The 26,878-nt window shown below is 30.3% G+C and overlaps 1 protein-coding gene across 13 annotated transcripts in view; it reads left to right on the top strand.

Moving 5' to 3' along the window:
• LOC134685285 (trichohyalin-like) overlaps positions 1-26,878 on the top strand; it is a 53,843-nt gene that overhangs the window by 12,820 nt on the left and 14,145 nt on the right. For 2 of the 13 annotated variants that reach the window (XM_063544895.1, XM_063544904.1), the window contains 12 exons: positions 4,466-4,582; positions 10,618-10,725; positions 15,589-15,675; positions 20,002-20,079; positions 20,868-20,964; positions 21,897-21,941; positions 23,203-23,439; positions 23,894-24,295; positions 24,546-24,635; positions 24,909-24,989; positions 25,367-25,441; positions 26,236-26,706. In XM_063544895.1, coding sequence (XP_063400965.1) covers positions 10,667-10,725; positions 15,589-15,675; positions 20,002-20,079; positions 20,868-20,964; positions 21,897-21,941; positions 23,203-23,439; positions 23,894-24,295; positions 24,546-24,635; positions 24,909-24,989; positions 25,367-25,441; positions 26,236-26,706 — 1,722 coding nt within the window. In that variant the 5' untranslated portion in view covers positions 4,466-4,582; positions 10,618-10,666. Of the gene's footprint in view, positions 1-4,459; positions 4,583-10,617; positions 10,726-15,588; positions 15,676-20,001; positions 20,080-20,867; positions 20,965-21,896; positions 21,942-23,202; positions 23,440-23,893; positions 24,296-24,545; positions 24,636-24,908; positions 24,990-25,366; positions 25,442-26,235; positions 26,707-26,878 lie in introns of those variants that run through there. The other 11 variants (XM_063544893.1, XM_063544894.1, XM_063544899.1 and 8 more) reach the window with 11 other exon arrangements.

Below are 26,878 nucleotides of genomic sequence, written 5' to 3'. Positions count from 1 at the left end.
GGATTCACAGTATATATCTAATGTGATAGAAAATAGGGATAAGCTATTTAATAGTTTACGGTGACAATAGAAGTTTAAATGTAATGGTTAGTGAACCAGGGCTATTTATGGTTGGTAATGTAGATATTATCAGTGTATCAGTTTTCAAACACTGCAGAAATTTATGTAAGATATTTAAAATATATGACTGACATATGCATACTTGTGGTAACTTAATTACAATGGTTATAATAAAACCGGTTTGTCTTCTTATGGCACCTGATTTAACAGAATTGCAAAAAAATGATTTTACCAATTAGTTATTTGTTACATATAATTTATAGCTAATTGAGGTAGGGGGACTAAGGTTTATAGAATGCATGATAAAAGTTCAATTATAATAACATCTGTCCGTTTGTGCATAATAACTCTAATCTGCATTTCCTCAGAAACCTTGTATCAATGTTATCTAGGCAAACCAGATGCTTGCAACAATATATTAAGTTTTTTGTTGAGGTTTACAAATTATTTGAAACTGTTATATCTACAGCAATAATCAGTAATTATGTTTTGTCACATCTTAACAGAAAGGACTGCATTTCACAAAAAATATCTTACAACTAAACTTTATCTTAAACTTATTGTCATTGATCGGCAAAAAAAAAGGGGGGGGGGGGTTCCAACCCTGGGAACCCTCCCCCTGGATCTGCCACTGACCACCCAGATTAAACATCAATCCAAGATGATTCATTTAAGGAATTTAGATGTTCCATGACCAGTTCTATCTAATGATATTGAGAATGGAAATGGAGAATGTGTCAAAGATACAATAACCCGACCAAAGGAAAATTTCAACAGATGAAGGCCACCAATGGGTTGATCTTCAACACAACTTTACACTGTGAGAAAATCACAATCCCGGTAGCGGGCTTCGGTTGGCCTCAAAATAAAAATGTGTACTAGTTCCATAAAAATGGACATCACACTCAGCTCCAAAACATAAATGAACTAAAATTAAAAAACCTACCAGTCCTTTTTGGTCATATAGCACTTCTACTATTTCAGTTCTTATTTATCCCTAGCTTTAAATATTCTTTTCTGAGAGTTCATGATGAAGGGAAATGCCATTGTGCTTTAATTTCATATAATTTATAAAGTGTAACGTTTTGATTTTTTAATCACTTTTCAAGGATTAAAGTTTTCTGTACCAGATAGACAACAGAAAATGTCTAAAACTAAGACTATATTTAATGAGTTTTATGATGGAAACATCAAATATTTTTGCATTCAACTAGAAAGATATTGAATAAATGATTTAATTATACAGCAGCTGTAAAGAATTCATTAGGCTGCAAATTTATCTGCCGATTAATTCTGAAGTAAAAGTTTTTTGATATTTTAAAACACTTTTTACGATATTATGTTAGACTTAAGTTTAAAAGTTATGTAATCTTAATTTGACTTTGTCATCCCTAATTAATGATGAAGATGAAGAAATTAGAAGCGAAATGTTTGAGGCTGCTTTATTTTGTTCTGGATTATATTGTTTAACCGAATTGTGAGCTGTTTGTCTATCATAAATTCTGTGTCTAAGATAATTTTTAATTTTTGTTGCAAATGAGAAAAGTATGCTGTTATGCAGTATTATCAGAGTAATATCCAAGGAACGGAGGCTGAATATGAGGACTCCAATTAATTTTTTCTTCTAAAAATACTTACAAAAAAGTTTTTAATGAAATAGTCTTTACATTTAAAAATCAATTTGAAGTGCCCTTTTTGTGCAAGAATCTTTTAAAAAATCTTTAAAACATTAAACAGATGCCTTTTGAAGTATTAAAAATAGATATAAAAAAGAATATGGGGTATGATTGTCAATGAGACAACTATCCACAAAAGACAAAAATGACACAAACATTAACAACTATAGGTCACCATACAGCCTTCAACAATGAGCAAAGCCCATACCGCATAGTCAGCTATAAAAGGCCCTGATACGACAATGTAAAAATATTCAAACGAGAAAACTAAGGGCCTTATTTAGGTAAAAAAATGAACAAAAACAGATATGTAACACATAAACAAACTAAAACCACCGAATTACAGGCTCCTGACTTGGGACAGGCACATATAAAAAATGTGGCAGGGTTAAACATGTTAGCGGGATCCTAACCCTCCCCTTAACCTGGGACAGAGCCTTTTTTCAATTCTTGGGAGCTGTCTGGTTTTGTCATCCAGAGTAACAGGATTATAACCATCAGATTTAAGGCTATTTTTTTTTGCTAGTTTTGCAATTGATGAATCTAAGCTTACTAGATTTTGAAAATCTTCTGGTTTGTCTGAGTTATAGGACATTAACAGTTATATTTCAGACATATTGTATTATAACTTGAATATACTTGGATTTATTATATAAAACTACAGAATCGTATTAGATACCCTTTGAATTTGAAAATTTTTCAATTTTATCCTGTTGTGGGATTTTAATCATTATACATAAAGGATTTTTTTTTTACATGTCACTCACTTTAAGTATGCTTGATCTTTACACTATTGTTGGTATTGGTGTATAATAAGAGCCTTTTTTGTTTAAAGGGGCATAACTACGAGATATATAAAAAATCTAAAGTAAGATTTTTTTTGTTCAATCAATAATGAAAGTGAAATAGTGAAATAATAATTCACTTTTAGCAGCCAAAATGGTTCAAATTTGTCAAATTAAGCAAAGAAGCATTGATAATTACTTATTCACTTGCAAGTGAAACACTCAACCTCATTAAATCCGTATTCATGTGAACTTCAATTTAAACCCCTAGCTGGTTATTTAAAGAAAAAGAATGTCAACAATGAAAGTGAAACTACGGTTAATCATTTGATTACTGATTCGATGCACAAAAAATCTTTTATACGGCATAAAACAATGAGAAGCATATATTTTTAATCTATAAAATCAAATCAAACAGGCCTATAAAAATCCAATTGCACGTGTTGGTTTAAACTATTCATATCTTTATTTTTGTTTACATTGCTTATATGGTCATCTTAGGTCAAATCGATCGTTAACTAGATAACATATGGACTGATATATACACAAAACGAATCTACATATTTTCTACCCCATGCTCTGTAAACTGTTTATTTAAGACTTTTTGTACTATTGATAAATGTTTTACATTGTTATCAATCAAATATGAGAATTTGAGTCAAATCGATGACCATGGAGTGACAGCTAGTGCCCCTTTAAATTAGAAAAATTACTGGTTTATCCATATGAGAGTCTCAAGTATAAACCTAATTACTGATAGGCCTAGGTTAAATAAATCTTGTGAAATTTTTAAGTTGAGCCATTTCCCTTTTAACTTTATGGTGTTGTTTATAAACTCATATTGTTTCCAAAAAAACAATCAATTTTCTTCTTCATTTTCCATATTTCTAAGAACATTCCCTTAGAAGTCTGGTAAACGAAAGTAGGACAGAAACAAAAAACGTTTGTCCTTTACCAACAGGAGTCGGATGATGAGAATATATTCTTAATACACTGCACTTGCTGGATCATTATACTAACATCCGTTCACTTTGAATGGGCTAGAATATATTTAACAAGATGTGAATTCAATCATTTTGGCATAGTATTTATGTGAAAGGCTTTACAAATAATTAGTACTGCTTTAAAAGGAGCCAAAGTCTTTCACATATTAGCTCACCTAAAAAAGGAGTTCAATGACAATTTGCATATGCATGATTCTAACTACCAGTAAGACTAAATTTAAAAAGTTCAAACTTTTGAAAAGATCTTAAGATGTATTATGTTTAATTATAGAACAGATTTGAACAATGACTTTGAAAATCACAATAAATCTTGAATATTTGTTCTAAGAATTAAAATAACTTAAAATAGTTTCATTTATAACCATTATACATCATTTATTTTAAACATTAAAGATATTTATTATCTATTTTCCCATAATTTCTATTATATATAAAACTTTACATTTATTTAATGGCCCTTAAGAAGAAACATAATGATTTTAACGAGATCGGTTTTATGTAATATTGATATACAGGAGTAAGTATTTTTTTACTGATAGGTTTTTGATTTGGATCCAATTATGGACATTGAGGGGGAGTTTACATAATATTACTACAAGATAAGGATCTCTTAGACTATATCCAGTTTCATTATCAAGAAGGGGTCTCATGTAAAGGGGTCAGAATCACATAAAATTCAAAAGTAGACAAGAAATTAAATCCTTATATTTATGACTATAATAATTCAATAATTTGATAAAAACTAATTAGATTTTAATTTTTGAAATATAAAAAGATTTATTTGATTAACTTTATTGGCTTACAATTTAGAAAAAATCACATAAAATCATCATTCATGTTTAAAATGCCATAAATTGTACCCCATGGTGACCCCCACATATGGAATCTATTGGTTAATCAAACAGTAAAGCATTAAATACAATCTTTTCTCTATCACTAGTGTGGAGTGCATTTACACATCTGGAACAGACTGTAGCCTCTCTTTGAAGGTCAACGTTTCTCCTCTTGAAATTTTTGTAAAAAAAGTTTAGGATATATAGTCAATCCTGCCTTGCAGGTAAGTGGGATAGTTATTAGAACTTTTAAAATTTAGTAAAATGATTTAAGAAATTGATAAATAACTTTTTACTGATTGAAAAAATATATAGTTATCACTCTCTGATTGTGTGTGATTTTAAGATGCCGGCCGGTAAAATTTACATTCCGACATATTTGATGCACTACTCATCTCAGCGGAAGTTATGTATAGTATTGTTTGTTTATTGTCTGATTAACATTTGTCTTTAGAGAGGTTTTTTTCTTGGCATTAGATAAAACAACATTTAATTGTAAGTTACATAATGTTTTGAAATGTATCATTTGGTATTTAGATGTTGTTGTCATCACTGGGGAGAAATGATGAACTAAGGTAACCATTATTTTTCTTTTAAGGAAGATTACCTCTGTTTTTTTTCATAAATGTTAAGGAATCTTTGAACTGAAAGATACAACTTTCATGCTATTAGATTTTACATTTATTTCATACATGCATGACATGTAAAAACATTACAACTAAACAAAAATAATAATTTTATGATTGATAAGGGATTGTTGTCCAATTTTCCTTAAAGGGAAAAACATTTGTACCCATTTGTGGTCACATAATTTAAACTAGACAAACCAGAGGGATGATATATTATTGATATGAATGAAACATTCAATTTTTATGGTAAAATTCAAATAGAACACAAAAAAATGGAAAGAGATTTTTGGAGTTGATTCTAGAAAATTAAATTATGAAAAGTAATCTCTATGTGCATGATATGTGTATTCACAATCATAAGTTGAGAATATTGGTGTAATTGAGTCATAAAACTTGTTTATAAATACTTTAACAATGAATCAGGTTATATGTTTCTAGACATTTCTTCTCTTAAATTATATTTTTGTACAATAACCAATGGGATTCTACAAGCTTAATCATTGTTAATAAGTGTTGCAGCAAAAATGCAATAGAGAATTGTATGTTAACAAAAAATTATAGTAATGCCTTAAACATGTTAAAGACAATACATTCATTCTTAATAGCTTTATATTCTTATAGAAACATGTTTTTGTGAGAATTGTATTCATTTGATTTTGACAGTACTAGCTATGAACAAGAATTTACAAAACAAATCATATCAAATCAAACCAGAGCAATAAAAAGCTCTTCGTATTAAATTATCAGAATATGTACAAGAAACAAATTAATGCAACAAAACTTGAGTTATCTCCCTTTTAATAATGAAAAACTAAAGAAAAATGAAAGTGTGAATGGATTTGTTAAGGCATAATATAAGTGTGTTTATGTGTCTCAATGGGAAAAAAGTGTAACCTCATCTTCAAGTTTATTTACATATGTGATTTGTATTGGTAATCAGTAGATAATCAAGACCAGCAGGGCACCAGTAATATCACACAAGGAGCAGTGGTTTATTAGATATTAATACCATCTGTATCTAATTAACAGACATTCCCAATTAATGAAGTTCTGAGTAATAATTGTGACACATCGTTAGTTTCTGATCTTTATTTACTTATGAGGTTAGATAATATGTATCTCTATGTTATTGAATACAACTCTTTCTTGTTACGCTTAAATAAGTCTGTCTGTTTTTTTCACCACTGGTTAATTACATAATGTAACTTTTTTATAATAGTATCCAGGTGCTGATCGTAATTTTTTAAAGGATGGGGACCCCTGACATGCCAGTGTTCAAAGTGATACTTGTAAAAAGTCTTTGCATTTATCATGTATGAATCTACTTAAGGCCCCTCCCTTTATCTGCCTCTCACTAAGCTTAAAAAAATATGAATGATAATAGGATATCCAAAAAAGTACTGAGATTCTTCATAGTATTCATATTGAGGGTTAAAAATCCTTGAATTTTGTAAGTATATAAAAGACATATGTGAGAAGTGATCTTAGAAAAAAAGGTCTAAAACCAATATTGTTAATAAAATGGTGTTAAACTGATATAAGGACAGTTAAAGTTGCAGCATGAACATGATGAATACGATTTCAAATTATTTTTTCTCAAAAGTTTTAAATGATTGTCGCACGGCAATGCATGATGTCCATTCTTGAAAAATCAGACTTAAAAATGTAGACAGATCATAACAATTGATGTTTTTATACTGTATTAATATAAATAAATATTTTATACTATTTGTAAAACAAACAAAGTACCATTTGTTCATGTCTCATCATGCTTATTTCAACCTGAAAAGAATGTTTTCATACAGAACTATTGTCTGGCTCTATCAAAGAATCAGCAATTTTCTTATTAAAAATGCTAAGCAAATACTTTTAATAGTTTCAGTCCTACTACATGTAGTACTTTATTGGTTAAAGGGAAAACATTGAGATTCCCCACCCTCAGACTAATATAAAACTATCTAAAGGGAAAACATTGAGATTCCCCACCCTTAGACTAAGATAAAACTATCTAAAGGGAAAACATTGAGATTCCCCACCCTCAGACTAAGATAAAACTATCTAAAGAGAAAACATTGAGATTCCCCACCCTCAGACTAAGATAAAACTATCTAAATGGAAAACATTGAGATTCCCCTCCCTCAGACTAAGATAAAACTATCTAAAGGGAAAACATTGAGATTCCCCACCCTCAGACTAAGATAAAACTATCTAAAGGGAAAACATTGAGATTCCCAACCCTCAGACTAAGATAAAACTATCTAAAGGGAAAACATTGAGATTCCCCACTCTCAGACTAAGATAAAACTATCGAAAGGGAAAACATTGAGATTCCCCACCCTCAGACTAAGATAAAACTATCTATAGGGGAAAACATTGAGATTCCCCATTCTCAGACTAAGATAAAACTATCTAAAGGGAAAACATTGAGATTCCCCACCCTCAGACTAAGATAAAACTATCTAAAGGGAAAACATTGAGATTCCCCACCCTCAGACTAAGATAAAACTATCTAAAGGGAAAACATTGAGATTCCCCACCCTCAGACTAAGATAAAACTATATCTTCTTAGATGCCTTTGATGAGTGATAAAGAATATACAATCAAGCATTTAGATAATATAATTTTATAGAGTGACTGCTTCTTCAACTTATGATCAGCCAGGCATTAATTAGATAGTATGTTGTTAAAGAGTGTGCTTGTTCAATTATCTCCCTTGTTTATTAGAGATCAGTGCTCTCCAGGTATAATTTTAAGTACTCCATAGTAAAAATGTAAATAAGTAGGAATATTCTCTTTTAGAACTGACAAGACATAAAATCTGCACTACTTTGATAACTACTTTGACTGATATCTCATCTGTTAAGTCTTATCATTTTTATTTGCCTGAACAATCATGACAATGTATGTAACAACTAAATGTCAGTCAGCAACCATTCTTACTAATTTATTTGATTACTATGCCAACAACTTAGTATACTAAAAAGTATTTGATATGAGAAAAGGAAGCTGAAAATATGGATGCTGTAGAAGATTTATTTCAACCAATGGAATACATGCCAAAGAATAGGGGAACAAAAAAGACCTTACCTCTATTTATATTAAATAAAAAAAATCCTGAATCTCTGCTGGCTATTTGTTGAAAGTACATGTATTTCTTTGACTCAAGTTTACTTTAATCAGTATAGTCAGTTTGCACAATGTTGTAAATATGACATTTATGATGTTTAGTATCTTTAGCTATTGAAAAATATATGCCTTAGGTGAAAGTTTTTTTGGTCTTTTAATGGGGAGGAGGGCCTCCCCCCCCCCTTCCCTGAAAACTTACCGTAGCTCATTTCCTCTTTCAATTTTCAAAACAATAAACAGCAATATAAATAGAACAGAGCTGTTTATGATATGTTTAAGATGTTTGATGGTTGTGACACTTTTAGACAGGTCACATATCTACATCCTGCTTTCTAAAAATAGATATATTTGAGTTGATTATGCAAAATGCTTGACAAACATGACATAAACATTAGTGTTCCTGTCCCATTGAGGTAATTATGAATACAATATGTATTCCTCAATAAGACAGCAATCTCTTAATCTTTCTTATGTAAAAAGAAGATGTGATATGAGTGCCAATGAGACAACTCACCATCCAAGTCACAATGAATAAAAAGTTAACAATTATAGGTCAAAGTACAGCCTTCAACTTGAAGCCTTGGATCAAACCCAACAGCAAGCTAACAGTTAAACCAAAGGTATAATCTATACATAAAATGAAGAAGAAAAAAACGCCTTTAAACCACACCAACAAATAACTGAACAAGCTCATGACTTAGGACAGGTGCATGAATTGCAGAAGTCTGTCTATAAAAGTTTTGCATATAATAATTTTAACAGAAACAATAAAAGATTTCCATTATCATGATTATAACCCATTTCTTGAAATAAAAAAAACAGTTCAGATATGGCATAAAACAACCCTGAACTACTTCAAGCCTTCAGGTCATAAATAAACCCAAAAGAAGTAAAACAAAACACAAAAAAAAACATAATTCTACAGTTTCAGTTTCTTGAGGTGTATTAAACTTGCAGCAGAATTGATAAAATGGCCATATTTGTTTGATAGCCTTTTGGTCATGACTGTTTGTCTCTAATATTTAATTAACTGTGCATTTGTACTCAGATATCGCAGATCAAATTTATTCGTTCTTTGTGTAATCATACGTTTTTTGATTGAGTTAAGTCTGCTAATTGATATTTTATCGTATGTTTTTATATGTTGTGATGTTATGCTATTGTTTCAGAAAAAGGGAGAAGGTTTGGGCCCATTAAAACGTTTAATCCCGCTGCAAATGTTTGCACCTGTCCTAAGTCAGGAATCTGATGTACAGTAGTTGTCGTTTGTTTATGTAATATATACGTGTTTCTCGTTTCTCGTTTTTTTTATATAGATTAGACCGTTGGTTTTCCCGTTTGAATGGTTTTACACTAGTAATTTTGGGGCCCTTTATAGCTTGTTGTTCGGTGTGAGCCAAGGCTCCGTGTTGAAGGCCGTACTTTAACCTATAATGGTTTAATTTTTAAATTGTTATTTTGGATGGAGAGTTGTCTCATTGGCACTCACACCACATCTTCCTATATCTATATATTAGATGTTCAAATTAAAGCTAGTTGTCAATTTAAAAAACATAGCAGGAACTATTTTTGTTTTGTTTATATTTTATTGTGTGCTTACTTTCGATTATGATAACATTACAGACTGCAGTTTTGTGGGTAAAAACAGATAATACATCCACAGTAGGTCTTGAATAGACATATTTACACTTGTATGCAAAGGAGTAGGTCCGGTAAGGACTCATTTTGGCTTCAAATTTCAGTTTCATCTGACGAAAGATTTTGACCACTTTTTGAACACTTAAAAGTGTCTATTTCAATTGATTCAATTAGTTTTTGTGAAAGATTTTAACTAATTTAGTCATTAAAAACGATCCGAGTCCAGCTCAAATATGGAAAATCTCTCAAATATGCCAAAAAACGTCACTTTTCAGTTGGTTTTTGTCAAAAATGAAAGTGGCCGCATCTGTGTTCATCCACAACCTTTATATATGTTATGTATTATTATGAAATACAAATTACATTTCAATATTAAGGATGAACACGAATGCGGCCACTTTCGTTTTACACGGAAACCGTCTAAAATTTAACTAAAATGATTGAATTTTGAAGATTTCAGCAATTTAGCATGACTTAATGGTGCTACAACCCGATATATGTGCATTGTATTGTCAAAAACAGCCCATATTTATGTAGCAGAAGCATTCAACTGTCCAATAATTGACTAAAAGTTTACATTTTAACAATTTTGTAAAACTGCCATATTTTGGGGCCAAAAAGGGGTCTTACCGGACCTACTCCTTTGTCCGCTATTACATAAAATCACACAGGTTTCCGTAAACTTTGACATCACAATTTGAAATATTTGACGTCACAATTTAAAAGTGATTGTTGATTGACGTCAATAGGTGATTTGGAGTTGATTTAAGGTCATTCGGAGGCAAGATACAGCTTAATACCAAATGTGTGATACGTTTATATATATTTCAATATTTGTGATTAATTCCATTATTTTTTTCTTGCAGGAACATTTTCGTTTTTAGTGGATTATAGTTTTATCGCATACATATCATCATGAGCTCTTTAGAAGAAAGACGTGAGGCCCGTCGTCGTAGGCGTCAACAAGAAGAAGAGTAAGTCACATGTCGTGTTGTTGAATGCTGTTGTCTCCCCTCTTCCTACTCTCCTGTAATTAGTTTCAATATAGGATTTATGAACCACTAACAATTTCTTGTAATATGTATCTTGATCGTCAGAAAAACTTACATAGAAATGGACTTTTCTATCATCTATATAAATTTCAAAACAGTGATTTATTTTTATAAAGTCTCTATATATAATAAACTGTTCAGATGAAAGCTGAATAATTCATAGCTCTTTGCCATGTTTACATGTATTAGTATTTACATGTTTAGAAGCATTAAAACACCAAATACAGCATGAACTATTAACTACTTACATTCTCAAACTTGACTTAAAGGCTCAGTATGACTTTGTCTCAGACTCTAGTTGATTTGGTTTCACAGATTACAAACAAACTAGAAATTACAGCCATGATGTTTGTATTTGTTGACTTTGAAGACCTTTAATAGTTATGCCCCTGCCTTAACAGAGTGGGCATTAAGTTTTATCCTTGTCCATTTGGAATTCTGTGCGTCCCAAAATTGGTTTCTATTCTCTAACTTTAGTTTGCCTTCAAACCAAATGTCATAAAACTTAAATGCCAAATGCGTTTCACTACAAAAATTGCCAATTTTACCATTCTTGACTAATGTCCTTTTATAATTTTATATGCAAAAAAAGAGGGGTGGGGGGGGGGGGTGGGGTTGTATTCTACACATTTCCATTTATTTTAACTTTAAAGTTCTTCCATATATGATTTAATGTAGGAGATTTGTTATAATATTAAATCTGATGTATGTCTCCATGTTAAACTAATTTAGTAGTTTAACAAGATTTTAAGGTAGATTTGTTATACCTGTCCAGGCAAACATTGTCATTTGTCAAAATTATGTTAATTTCAATGTTTCCAACTGACTTTTAACACCTGTAGACAATTTGATAGTTAGTTTACTTACCTTGAGGTGAATAGTTTGGAAATAAAAGACTTCTTGGTAAGTTCTTAAACCATTAGCAGTAATAAAAAGCATTGACTGCTTTAATAAGAACGAATCAAAATTTAGATTTTTTTCTAAAATTGAAAATTTGTAAGAAAATAAACAGAAAATGTTGAAAAATAGAATTGAAAAAATTGGGTAAATGTTTTTATGAGCAAAAGATAGATGGTTATTGCAAATATTTTTTAATCCATTCGCACAGAATTAAGCATTTTTACTTCCAGATGCATTACCTTAAGAGGTGAATTGATTGCATTGCATATTTATGATAGTTAGGTACATCAATAACAATTTTGTAGGGATTTTTTTTTTTATTAAATCGGTGGAGCTTGAAAGCATAACATTACAATCATGTATACAAAAACAGATATTTGACAGTTAAAAAAGTCTTTTTTTTTTAATTTTCTCTTCCTAAGTTATTCTTTCTTTCTGTCTGCTTTCTCTGTTCTACCTCTCCTTTCTTCAGTGTCCCATTGCCCTACCTTCACCCTTCAAAACAATGATCAGATGATAAGAATGTACAAAAGTCAAATTATTTTATCAATAAGACATTTTTTTGTCCACTTGCCAATTACATGAACATGATGAATATGTGTTATATACTAGTAGCATTTATGAAAATGATCTTTTTGTTCAGGTTTGAATGATGATAAGGTTAAAAATGATACAGTATACATGTATACAAAAATGAATGGCACTTGTAGAGTTGATCGAGTTCAAGGGTAAAATGAAATGCACTTGTACTTGTGTTAAACACAAATATCAATGCAGCTTGTACAAAAGTTTGTTGTCAGACAAAACAATATAATGCTTAATGCAAATGCTTTGGCACATTTTTTTACGTAAATAATATACACGATATGTTTTAAGTTAGCTATTGCCTTGTCTTTTCATGAAACAGCCAATCAGGTAGTCTCAAACATTGCTGCCTTGACAGATCTTGTATCCTTGTCAACAGAAAGATTAGCCAATCAAATCTCTAGGAACAATACCTTTTGACAAGTTTGATACCTGTAATAGGAAATGCACAATTTCCATTTCGTATCTCAGGGGTTTCAAAGGGAAATTTTTACCAAAAAAATTAATATTAAGACAGAAAAAATAACATTAAAACTTGCATTGAATTTACTGAAACAAAAAACATGTAACAACTCATGTCTGTGATAAAGTTAAATGATAATTGAAGTTATACAACTTTTTATACAAGTTTTTCCCCTTGTCTGTCCCCCTTTCTGAGATTTATTTGTTGTGTTTGTTGTCATTATTAATTAGTTAAAGGGGGGAAGAAATGAACAATAAGTAAGATATTGTTGTTTCTCAGTTTCGCATCCGATCTGGATTAAGGTAGGCTTTATTTTGCATTATCATAACTGTGCTGAAAAAAATATATGTTTATTTGTTAAGTGGTACACACTTAAAAATGATTCAACAAGCTATTAAATTAATTGAATATGCTTTATGAGCAAGGTTTGCATCAAAGATATAGGCTTAGTGGAAAGTTTGTTCGAATTTCAGGTACATTCAAACTATAAAAGTTAATTGTTTTACTCTCAGAGACTTTTACTTATTTTAAGCCATCCTTAATTACTATTGAAAACCTGTTTTATTATTAATGAAAACAAACTAGGTACTTTGTGTCTTGCAGCCCTCATAAAAGAAAGCTTGCTTTACTACAAAAGTTTGAATAATTAAGTTTCTATTTTTGATTCCTATTCTAAAATTAAGACCTCTTTTATCAGCATTTTTTTAATCTGGTAAATTTCAAATTTAGAATTTGTTTCTATTTTCAAATAACCTTGACTTTTGAATTGCATAACATTCTTGCTGTATTAGTGTATTCCTTTGATTGATAGAGCAATACACATTTATAAGGCATCTTCCTGTGGATTTTGTATGTGTCAGTTTGATATGTTATATTTATAACTTTCTGGTGTATACTCATCTCAGGATCTTCTGTTCATGTTTGTATATAGAACCACCATTAACAAGTAACTGCAGTGAAATATTTTCATCCATTTAGTAGAAAACTAAATTAAATGTTGTTGAATAAAAAAAGATCAAACACAATGCTTAAATTAGTATGCAGTAGCAAAGAAAATTCTAAAAAGCAAAATGACCAATTCGATTTGATGCTAAAAATATTTGTGTGGGCTTCTTCCTTTTAATTCCCCATCCCCCTCCCGTCAATTCACCCCTGTAAAGGACCCAAAGTAGTTGAATGTTTTAGAACCCTAGGATCAACAAATAATGATCATTAGACAATGTTAGAAACATAATGATTAGAGAACATTTATGCCTGAATTTCACAAAACATCAAGTTTTCTTGCATAAAACCAGTGATCCCTGCTGCTTGTTATCTTTTGGTTTGTTATAAGACAAGTGAATATTAATGATCTGAATCAATAGCAGATTGTATGCACCATTCTGGTGCACATCTTTTCAATGAAGGTCAATGAATGTACTTGGTATCTGAGATGCAAAACGATTTAGTTTTAAGAACTTAATAAACAACTTAGAAAAATATAGGAAACAGATGAAAACTTAACATTGTCTAATTAGCTAACAAAATGTTGTCAAGGTCAGATGAACCCTGCCAGACAGACATGTACACGTTACAATCTGAAGAATATGAATTACATACATGTTGAACATATATACAGGGTTTAACTTGTAGAAAAGTATAAGAGTTGCATATAAAGTGTAGATAATCCAAGTAAATGAAATTGTGTTAACAAGTTCAGCAAAAGTTTTCAACATCTACGCTGGGACTTATAGATATGCATGTATAATGTGCCCCATTTATGTCATTATAGAACTTAAAACAGCCATCAGTGAAAAAAAGTAATTTAGAGAGAATGACAGAGGTATAACGTAAGGGTACCCAAATTGCACCAAGTACCAAAATTGCACCTATTTAGAAAAAAATAGCAACAGAAATCTTACAAGATTTCCTAGAGACTTACCAATTTGTATTTTTATGATTTGATACTATGCACATCTTTTAACATAGGTAAACATATTTAGATATACACAAAACGTTCACAGTATTTATCTATAGATGGACTGTTTAATGAAAAAAACAAAATGTACGAAAACGTCATCATGCGACGTCATCAAAACGTCATTTTTTTAAAATTAGCAAATACAATATATTATAAGTATCCATTTCGTAAAATATGAAAAGTAAGCATGGACTAATATCCAATTGTTCAAAATATTTGAAGAAATTAAACAAAAGCTCTGTTATTAGACTTTTGACGATGTGAATTTAAGCATGGATGCAATTTGGGTACTCCTCATTACAGAATCGTGGACAGTTTGGAGGTTGATTCAAACCCATTTTTTTATGACTCAAAATGGGATTAAAAATTAAATTGGTGTACCTATACAACAAAGAAGGATAGGGCTACAAAACAGACTCATTAATGACATTTATTTCTTGATCATAAAAAATCGTAGGTGAAAAAACTGTCAAAATAGGTGCAATTTGGGTACCGTCACGTTACAGGACTAAATTTAGGTGTCAATAAAGAAATTTGTATTTGGCTTACCCTTACCATATTCAATTTTCTTCTGTTGGCTACATATATATTCTTTTACCCCTATAAGTTGATACAAATTTTACTTTTAAAAGGCAAAAACAGGCTTCAGTTGACAATCAGAAAAGCGCAATACTGGATATGTTTATAGAACTGAGTGAGATATGATAAAAACATAAACATAAACATTAACCTTAAAAAGCTTAACCCTCAATGTACATTTAATTGAATCTTTATATTAATCTTTAATATGTTATAACATGGAGTAGTTTTATGATTTTGCATGATATCCTTTGTTTATCCTGTTGTTTTTGCATGGTTATGTTTTTTGCATGTGCAGGCTAGATGTAAAAAGTTCAGTTACCTCCCCTGATGATCCTTTGAACGAGAAGAAACAGAAGGAGCGAGAGGACCGCCTTCAGAGAATGTAGGTCATGATAATTTACAGCTCTAATGTGTAAAAAACATTTAAAAATATTTAAACTATTAAAAGTTTACATTTGTAAATTGTCAAAATTATGAAAAACAGTAACAGAATATTAAGATAACAGTTCTGGAATTTTCTTAGTTAAATCACAGGTCAGAAAGAAATGGCATCCATCATCAATTTCATTTTAACAAAGAATGCATATTAACCTTTCGCTTTGATAAACATTTCATCTTCCAATTTAAATTCAGAGTGTATATTCACTGTTTCTTTAATTTTTATTTCATCATTATTCTATCATAGCTAGAACCTCTAAGTTTTGATGATTAAGACGAAACATCAAAAGATTACTAATCGATCTCAATTTAATAAACATTTGCATCTTACATAACAAAAGTACAAATTTTATCATTTCAATATTGAACTGAATATATTTATTGGTTAAATAAATATTAGAAAGTTTATTTTTAAGCAAGATGACTTTCAAGGGCTTCACATGTAGGAGTAGAGTAAGAGATATCCCCACTTCTAATGATTTAACCAAAGTACACTAATCAGGCAAAAGGGTGTTCCCATGCATTACTCTCTTTTGAATCTTAAAACATATGCAATTGGTTATATTCATCATGTTCATAATGCATGTTTGTTATGAGATAGTCTGTAGTTCTAAGGTAAAGTTTACACCTGTGTTAATCTAGTAATTTGGCCTTGGTGCACCCTACATTAAGGAGATGCATACATAGAAACTTGATCATGACAGTTGTTTATAAATTAATTTTCCTAGATGTACAGGAAGTTGATCTCTTCCAGTCCACTTCAAACGTAGAAATCTCTCCTTCCCTGGCTTCTGGGTTACGTAATTTGAAGTGCAAAGAAATAAATCTTTTTGATTAACAGAAATTAGGTTTACAACAAACTTCTTTACTTGTCTTTCATGTTTTCTTTCAATTGGAAGCTGCCACTAAAAACACTCTTAATGCACTTTCATTAATCATTTTACGGGTTTTCATAATGGCACATGATAAACAAATTAGACAGAGTTGTAGATGATTTGAAAAACGAATACTAAAAATGTCTTTTTGGTTTACTATAAAAAGCAAAATTCAAGAATTTCCTAAGGGTGCCTCTTTTTGCAAGACTGTAAGCATCTTTCAGCATGATAAAAGTGATTTTGCTGTCTGAATATAAGAAGATATGAAAAATGTCCTACAGCTGTTTAAAGAAGCAGCCTTATCTTACCCAGCTTACAATGATAAATTGCTGTTTCTGGACAATCATGACAACACAATAGATCATGATATGATTTGAGTTAGTAACTATTGCAGGGGTGGAACCATCTTTTTTGAAAAAGGGGGTTTTCAACCCAGGTTAAAGGGAGTTTCCATCCATATGTCCTCATTCAAATGCATTGATCAACCAAAAAAGGGGATTTCAATCCCAGGATCCCCTCTGGACTCACCACTGTATTGAGCACATGTTTTTTTGTGCCTATGTCCACTATTTGTTCTAATCCAGTTTTAGTTCAATATGTTCTATTAGAATAGAAAAAGCTGAAGAATACTATGGACTACATTTAAGTTTGAGGTATATAAGAGTTTATTATTCCTACTGATATCTGAATAGAGACTTAGTTATAGTAATTCTAAATGATACTTTGTAGATGATTTTGTCATTAACTCTACATTTCTTTTTTTTCCTTAGATTTTTCTTTCTATTTCTAATATAATATTGCCTGTTGAACTCACCCTATGAGTAAAAGTCAACCTAATAATAGGGGAGGGGCTCTATAAATACTACCTCTCCAAAAATAACTTATTCAGTCATCAGAATTGCAATATACTATATGTATGTTGAAGTTAATACTTTTTAAGGACATTTTAACATTTTTAATGGTTTAAACATTTAAACATTAATAAACTGATACAAATGTTGTATTTGATAGGCACACTATTGTCATGTATATTACTCCTCACACCCCATCCTTTTATTTAATCTGAATTTAATATTTTAACAGTAAATTAAGTCAACACATCACTGTCTTATATTTCTATTCTCTTCTGTGAAAATGAATGAGAAGGCATTGGACCCTGTGTAGACAGTATTTTATGTTTGTATTCAGTCATGCTGTTGACCAAGGGTATGACTTTCAAATTTAAATACAACAGAAACATTCCTTTGGTCAGGTCTAGTTTCATTTCTTACTTTGGTCTGATTTAATAAAGCTATAGAATCTTATTAGCATGATAATGCTTCAATGGTGCTTTGTTTTGTCTTCTTTCTTGTTGTCTCTTTGGGTGACTTAAGACCAGCCCTACTTTCATAACACATTTGTCAAGGGTCTTGTTCATATTTAAAGTTTTATGAGGTTTTTTTAAAATATTTTATTTTATTATACTTTTGCAAGTTATGGTAGGTTTTTATTTATGTATGTATTATTATTTTTTGTTATTGGTGGTTTGTTTTCTTATGTAGTATATAATATTTAAAATCTGTGTGTATGTTTCAATGATTAAATTGATTATTAACTCAGTAGGAAAGGAAAATGATCATTAAAATAATTTTAGAGGAAACAGTAGACATTTGAAATTGATTTTATGCAAATATTTCAAGTAATAAGGTGGATAGAAAGTTTTTTTTTCAGTCCAGTCATTTTTACAATATCAGCAGTTCTTCACAAACAATAAACTTGTTATATACTATGCTATCATTAGTAGAATTATTGCTTTCTAAATGAGAAAATATAAGATATAAATGATATTATTGAAAACTTGTGGATATTTACTGTGTAGCAGGATTTATAAGAAATTTGCCATGTATGATTGGCATGTTATGACAACATTAATTCATCATAACCGTGTTGTTTACTGAGGGAGATATTATGTGTATACCATTGATTTGTGACAAAAAAGGATATAACCTGTGTCTATTTATAAGTGTGGAATTTTTGTTACCATGGAAACAAGAAACATATGCAGTGATAGCTAATTTGCCCAGAAATATGATCTGGTATATTGTTATTAGTACTGAGGACCTCAGTATAGTGTTATTGGGATGTAATATAGCAATGATGCAAATAGAATCAATATGGTGGAATCGTGAGCAGACAAACAGGCTTGGACTTGTGCCAATATTCTAGACAAGATTATTCTGCTGATCATGCATTCTGTTTGATTAAATACCATCAGTTAATGTGTGTGTAGTGATTGTGGCAAAAACTAGAGAATAAACAAACTAATGATAGCATAGTATATAGTATATCACAAGTTTTGAATTAAGATAGCAAATATTTACACATAACGTTGTTAAAATCGTGAGTGTCCTCCTACACAAATTTTTGTTTTAAGAATGAGTTTTTGTGTTTTGTAGAATATTCTGCCCTATAATTAAAACAGGTGATACATGTTTCTAACATGCCAACAGGAATCCTTGTTTATATTTATTTACCATTTCAACACTAAATTACAAAATTTATTTTGCAGTTTAAGTTTATATAACATGTAAGATTGACAGAAGGGAAGAATAGTTTCATTCCCTACCAATATTCTATCAAAATCATATATATTTTGAAACTAACAAACGAATAATTTAGATAATATCAAATGAATAGGGGTAAAAACAATTTCAGCATTTATAGATATCCTACAAATTTATTAAAATGTTACATTCCCAAAAATGTCAAACCATTTACTTATAAATGAAAGGGAATACCATCAATATATATTTATGACCCCTCCTCCCCTCCCCTCCAAAAAACAAAAAACGAACAAAAAAACAACCGAATATAATAATAATTGTAATTTGCAATATCTTTCATGTTTATGTACAAAATAGAAGTGTGATATTTGATCTCATACTTACCCAATTGAAAAGAAACTATATAATAGAATATGATAAGTTTTGAGATATATACTTTTTCTTTTTGCATGGAAATTTTCTAGAGTGGATTTAAATTACAAAATTTCTGTTTTTCAGTTTTTCAGTTGTGAAAAGTCAAAAAGTCATGTAGCTATAGAGTTTTATTTTGTTCAAGAAATGATATATAAATTAAAAAATATGCATTATGAAATAACATTAAGAAATTATGAATTCCCATGACTTTTTGAATTCACAACTGAAATTTATACAATTTGATTTATATGAAAGCTCCAAGTTTACCTAAATTCCTGTAAACAAGTTAGAGTTATCTCCCTTCTAACATTAAGTTTTGTAATAAATTAAGAAACTTGTAGCTTCCATGGTTTGATTTGATTATAATTACCATTCCTTTAGAATGTTTTGTTTGAGTTTTGATTTAACCAGAGTGTCTTTTTTTCACCACTAATTCAGAGCTGCCGGTTTTAGTACATTAAATGGAGAAGATGAGTTAGAACGTCGTCGCAAGGAACGTCGAGAACAAAGATTAAGGCAAGACTTGATGTTGTAGTGTATAAATACATTGTTGTTATATGTTTTCCGAAACTATGTGTACATGTGTAAAGGGTAAGATATATCACAGAAAACAAAAGTAGAAAACTACACGACTACGAATGAAAACATGTGGCATTTAGGGTATAACAGAGAGGAGAATCGATCAGAATGAAAAAGATTACACCTACACAATGTGTGAATTGTTTATCACTGCATGTTTTTTGACATTCTAGTTTTCATGCATCAGACTTTCAACCATCAGACATACCCTATTTCAGTTTTATTTCCTCCTTGTTAAGCATCCTCCATGTCAATTATGTATGTTTTAGTCATTTCCATCAGCAAAACATTTGCCAGCTGGTGAATCTATTATGAAATAACCACTTTATTCAAATAGTACTATGTGACTTCAGTGTTGTCATATACTATCTGTTATAATTGGTGAAATCCATTTTGTCATCTTGGCTGTATCAATTGAAGAATATACATGATTTAGATCTTTCTATTTTGAAGTGAAATATTAAGAAATTTTACTACTATATAGATTAATAGCTGACTAAAGCATACAAAATTGAATTTTAATTTGATTTTTGATAGTGAGATTTAAAAAACAATTTGCAGTGACTAAATATGCCATCATTTGCATGTTTACCAGGTATACAAAAAAAAAATACAAATTGTATACTGTGAATTGAGACAAACAAATAATATCACTAACATGACTGATTGATTGAAGTAAAATTCTAAACGTTAGTTTAATTTATAAATCTTCATATTTTTTTTAGATCTGGTGAGACGGAAACACCCTCAGAAGACACTTCCTCACGCAGAAACCGAAGAAGGCGTGGCACAGAGGACGACATCGACACATCAGCCACAGAAGTAAGATTTCATTGCAATCTTACAGACCTTTTCATGGCTCCTTTATTTATCGGATATAAAATAATACAAGTTCGAGTAGTAAATTGTCAGGAACAGGGTGCAGACTTCTCATAACACAAACATTACAATGCAAATCAGAACTAGAATATTGGGAGTAAAAATATTTTATTTCACTTCATTATCATAATCATGATAATTGACAATCTCATCTTATTTTTTTATTTAGTATTCAATTAATATTTGATTATTTCAAGTTGATTTTGATCCAATTTTTAGGTAGAATAGGACTTTATGAAATAAAATGACAGTTTTATTTCATACTACTGTGAAATTGTTGTTATGTTGTGCTCTCTAGAATAAATATATTATAAAGTATAGGGAACTTTGATTTTTTTCAAGCTACAGGTTGTACAAATACCCATATTTGTTAGGATGGACCTGTTTTACAAAAGTGACAAAGTTTTGAAAAGTTTGACATGTTTGAGTGGGTAGTGTGTATCAAATATTTTTAGAAAGTAAAGTGATTAAAAGAGATTTTATAATTCTTTTCAATTTTTCCCGCTATATACCATAACAAAACAGTTAAACAGATAAGTTTACTACTTATTACAAAATTATCTGAGTTATCTCCCCTTCTAAAGCATTTTTTTCAAAAAAGGAAAAACTTTTGTTTTTCTGTTTTTGTGAGAGAGAAAAAATACTGCCTTCAAACAAAATCATGCATTTTTTTCTTTGGATACTGCCCCATTAGAATAATTATTTTGTGATTCAAAAGTGGTTTTGGCAAAGGAGGCTGATAAATAAAATAGAATAGATAATGAATGTTTAAATGGAACAGCCCAATATATATGCTAAACCATGAACACTGGTTCATTTATTTGTTTGTATCATATTCATGTTCATTGTGTGTCTTCATGTGTGTTCATTAACAGGAAGTAACAAGTACACGCTCACGTAGACGACGGGGTGAAGAGGAGGTAAACATTTAGATAGAGCCTGTTGCCATGGATACATGTCTTAACATATATGTACTACTAACCTTGACCTTACAGCCAGATGATCATCAGTAATGATCAATTCATCAATGTCTTATAGTCAATATTGACTAAGTCCATTCCTTCCACATTCAGTTTTCAAATATCTAAATTGAAGCTGTCCTTTCTTTTCATTCTACAGTTCCTAGCTCACATTCTGTCAATTCCTCTATCTCTCCTTCTTATTCACTTGTGTTCATTTTTAATTCACTGTTTTGAACCCCCCCCCCCCCCCCAAAAAAAAAAATCTTTAAATTGTTATTTAGTACTTCAGTCTTGATTCATGAGATAGAATTCCTAATTTTACTGAAATTTTCCTTATAAAGCCCCTGTTTTGTCGGCTGCATGTGATGCACTCATTTAATTGAAATACGTAAAAGGAATGCCAGCTTTGCCAAGGTAGATAGATAATAGTTAAATATATGAAATGGGAAGCAAATTTCCAGTTCAAAATAGTATAATCTAGATGTCATTATTACTTAGTTCTTAGGCTTTGTAATTCAAACTTATTCATTCAAAGATATAGCAAATGCTTTAGCATAATTATTCTTATTACAATTCACAAAAAAAATGCATGAAAATGTAGATTCTGCATTATACATGCCACTTTAGTTTTAGATATGCCATGTGTAATAAGGAAATGCTTCAGTCTGCTTCTTGAGGTGCTTCAATGTAAAATTGTTTTACTCTATACTGTTATAAAAAAAAAAGTAAACTAGTTTTTCCTCAGAAATCTCAATTGGAATAGGGTTTATTGCTGTCCAGACAAAAATAACATCACGCTTTTATTGAATAGTATGCTAGACCAATTGTGAAAACTAAAAGGAGAATTGTTCAGGATGGACTACTTTTTTTTTAAGGATGCCTTTTCATTTGTATGTAGAAATGTTATCAATCAACAGAAATATACTGTACAAAACAAACAACTAAGTATATTTCAGAGGAACTATTTTCTTTTATTTAGTTAAATGCTATTATGAAAGTATTCACCAATTAAAATGTAAGCTAGAACAGTACACAATACCAGCAGTTAAAAAGATGAGTTTTTGACCCAAGAGTTTTTGTCTCACTTGGAAAGTACTCTTGAATTAATATTGTCTTAAGTATGGTTTTGACTCATTACATTTTCAATAAAAGACTGTGTTCAGAATGTTACCGTAAACATAAAGATTTTATCCATGATAAATGATATTTTTTTTAACAGGAAACTGACAGTGCACCAGTTTCAGTTCCAGAACCAGAACCAGAACAAGAATCACAACCACAGGTAAACAACAACGCCGAAGAAGAAGAAAGTCGTCGACGGGAAGAAGAGGAAGAAGCTGAGAGACAACGACAGGCAGCAGAGGAGACAAGACGTAGGCAACAAGAGGAGGAAGATAGAAGACGACGAGAGGACGAAGAAAGAAGACAGAGGGAAGAGGAGGAACAAAGGAAAAGGGTATGTTAAAGGGTTGGGGAAAGGAACAAAAGTATTGATAGGCCATTTTGGAAAGTGTAGAGAATTAAAAGGCAATGAGGGAATAAGTTTTAAGAGCTACTATAAAATGTTTAGGAACGTATCCAGGGCAGAAGAGATATATGCTTTAGTCGAGGGAGGTAACAATAGAAATCTAGAATGAACGATGATGTGCAGGATGAGGAAGGTAACATATAATGTAATCTTTGATCGATAGCATGTAATTTTTGTTGTGAATACATGTAATGCATTATTTGATAATTTCAATAATGTATGACCTTATATAAAAAAATACACAGAATAAAAAAAAAAAAAAGAAAATGTCCCTCTTTAGAATGACTAAATAATTGCATGAACATTTCCTTAATATTTATACATAGAAGTGTTGTGTTTTGATGTTGCATGGTTTGTTGATTTTTGCATGTGTTGAAAAAAGGAAGAAGAGAGCAGTGAAGAGACAGACTCTGAATCAGATATGGACGAAAATGATAAGAGGTCTCGTGCTCAACAAAAGGACCATGACGATCACGAGAGAAAGATTGATGAACAGCTAAAAAGGCTTAAAAGTTTAGAAAATGAAAATGATTTGTTACTGGAGGAAGAAGGGTGGAATGGGACTTCTAATGGTGTCACTTCTGTTCGTAAGAAGTCTGATGAACGAGGAAAAAAATTATCACCTAAGGAACCAGTTAGGCGTTCACTTACTGAATATTCATTACGAACAGCGGAAGATGGAAAATGTGGGAAATTAAAATCATTTTTTGAAGAAAAAGTTGAAGGTCATGTGAATGGGGATCATAACGAATTGTCAAGGAGTCTGAATTTTAGTAAAAAAGTAGTAAGTAATCTATATAAAAGAGATCATTAAATATTCAAAGCTTAAAATCTTATTGTTGTCCAATGCAACAGTTTTTTCGTAGAGACATATTATTAAATGTTAATGTAGAAAAGTTTAAAATAAACCCAATAACTTTTTTTTTTAAATCTTTTTCTATACTCTTAGATTATTTAACATTGATTTATGCAAAAAAAAAGAACAGTTAAAACAGATATTCATTATAAAGGGATTTTCCTTTAATTTAATGTAGACGGGACATACGTCTTTAGAGGACAAATCCCCAGTGCATGAAAAATGGAAGAAATTTGAAATAAAACAACAAACAAAAGACTTACAGCAGGTATTTAAATTACAGATGAAAACATAAAAGGATTGTCAGGATATTTGAAGTTATGCAATAAGAAGTTTGGAATTTTTTTTATTAAAAAATTATATATTTTTTTACAGTTTAGTTATGTTTCAGTACATGGTCAAATTACAGTTTTTAATTATTTTTTTTTAAAATGGTTATAATTGATTAAATTTTAAAATATTATACATACACTATTCTGTCACTTTATTCTAGCAGTACACTTGTTATGTCATTTAAAAACATACAATGATAATATTCTAGGAAACTAAAAAAGATTTGGCTGCTTACCAAGCCAAGGTTATCTCCCCTGGTGCTTCTAGACTCAAAGATATACAAAAGAAAGTAAGCCACTATCATTTACATTTTTTATTTGGGAGGAGGATGACAGCAAAGGTCTTTTTGTAAAGAAAAGGGATTTATATAAGATTTAAGTAATTTAAACAAAATGCAAAATCAGTAATCAAAGAGCTAGATAAAAAAAAACAAAAAAAAAACCAGAAAACAGTAAAACAAACACATAAAGAATTCTACTTTCTTTTACTGTAAATAGATATTTTTCAATGATTCGATGGTAAAAAAATAATTTTAAAAGACTGGGTAAAAATGATACATAAAGATCAGTGGCAAGTATATATTTCTAAGTCTGACTTTTTTTTACACCAGAATATTTGTGTTGGTCAGAACAAAAGCCAATTTCTGTATCACTGTTACGTTTTCAGTTTGAAGATAAAACTAACACAGAAAATTCTAGGAGTTCCTTAGGAAGACTCAGTGCCAGTGAAAGTCATTTAAATGTAAGACATCAAAATTTAATTAGCTATAAATATTAGTTTTGTCCACTGTGTAATAAAAGAAAAAAGTTACACAAAATACTGAGGATTCATTTATTTTTGCGGGTACCAATTTTCGTGGATTAGGGACAACTTGAATGTTCATGAATATATAATTTTGTGGTTTTGCCGATGTCTGCATATAAGCCTGTAGATAATTTGTTATTCAATGATCATTTCATTCATGATTCACCTCTACCCACAAAATTGATATCCAACAAATAAAAATAATCCACAGTAGATACACATGATACATGTACGTAAAATATTGAAGGAATTTTTTTTGTTAAATACTTTGATTGTGGATTTTTTTTTAAAACCACAGTGTATGTTTCAAATCAGAGAAAGGTGTACTTGCTTTGTACATGCCTGGATTATCCTTCATCAGGAATTCTCTGAGCTTTAAGTTTGAACAGTAAAGACAGCTTAATTTATTAGGTGTTGTATAACCGAAAGGAAAGTAAAACTAATGTAGAATATTTTAAAAATGGTCATTTTTGCTTCAAATGAAGGGTTTTAATAAGTGTACAGTTTATTGATTCTGCACCTTGAAATACACTTTCTCCAATCAACTTACATTTAAATGAGATTTAAAACAATAAAACATAGTAGAATTTAACTGTATTAACTAAGGTATTGAATCCTTGATACTAATTACACTTTGAAAAAATAATTCTTAAATTTAATTCATTTATAAACATTTGAAAAAAAATCTAGATTGTCTATTTTGATTTCTTGGTTATTTATTCACTGTTTAGGAAAAGCCTATCTCAGAGAAAGACAGCAAGAAACATATCTTAGATCGCTGGAATTCAGCTGTAGAAACTAAGAAAACTCCATCAAAAACTCAATCATGGTTATCTAAGTCTATGAGTGTTAGTGTTGAGTACGATCTAAATAAAAAGGGAGATAAGATAGAACGATTGACATCTAAATTTGACCATAATAGAAACGAAAAGCCAGATAAGATTATTAAAAGTGCTACATTACCCATCCAAACAAATAAAGATATGTCCTTGCTTAAACGCCAGTGGTCAGCAAATACAGAAGAATCGGTCAATTCAAGTGACATTCCAGAACAAAGATCTACAAATAGACATTCAGTTCCTAAAGTTACGGATCGATGGCTTCGTAAATCACAATCTTCCGTAGAAACAGTAACTGCACTTCCTGCAGTGCCAGAATCTAGGACAAGACCGTTGTCTACATCATCTGTTGAGAGTAACAAAGTAAGAACGATTCTTATTTGAATCAATTTTGATTAAGAATTCAATTATGATATTTGATATAAAAAGTCTTATATATGAGTAAAACTAATTTAATTTCAGTGCTGTTTTCAATTTAAGGCTGATCTGGCAAATTTGAAATATATTTAAAAAATATGTGCCATTAAAATAAAAG

The sequence above is a fragment of the Mytilus trossulus genome, chromosome 9 (genome assembly GCF_036588685.1).
Source record: "Mytilus trossulus isolate FHL-02 chromosome 9, PNRI_Mtr1.1.1.hap1, whole genome shotgun sequence".
Lineage (NCBI taxonomy): Eukaryota > Metazoa > Mollusca > Bivalvia > Mytilida > Mytilidae > Mytilus > Mytilus trossulus.
This window is presented reverse-complemented; position numbering and strand designations above follow the sequence as displayed.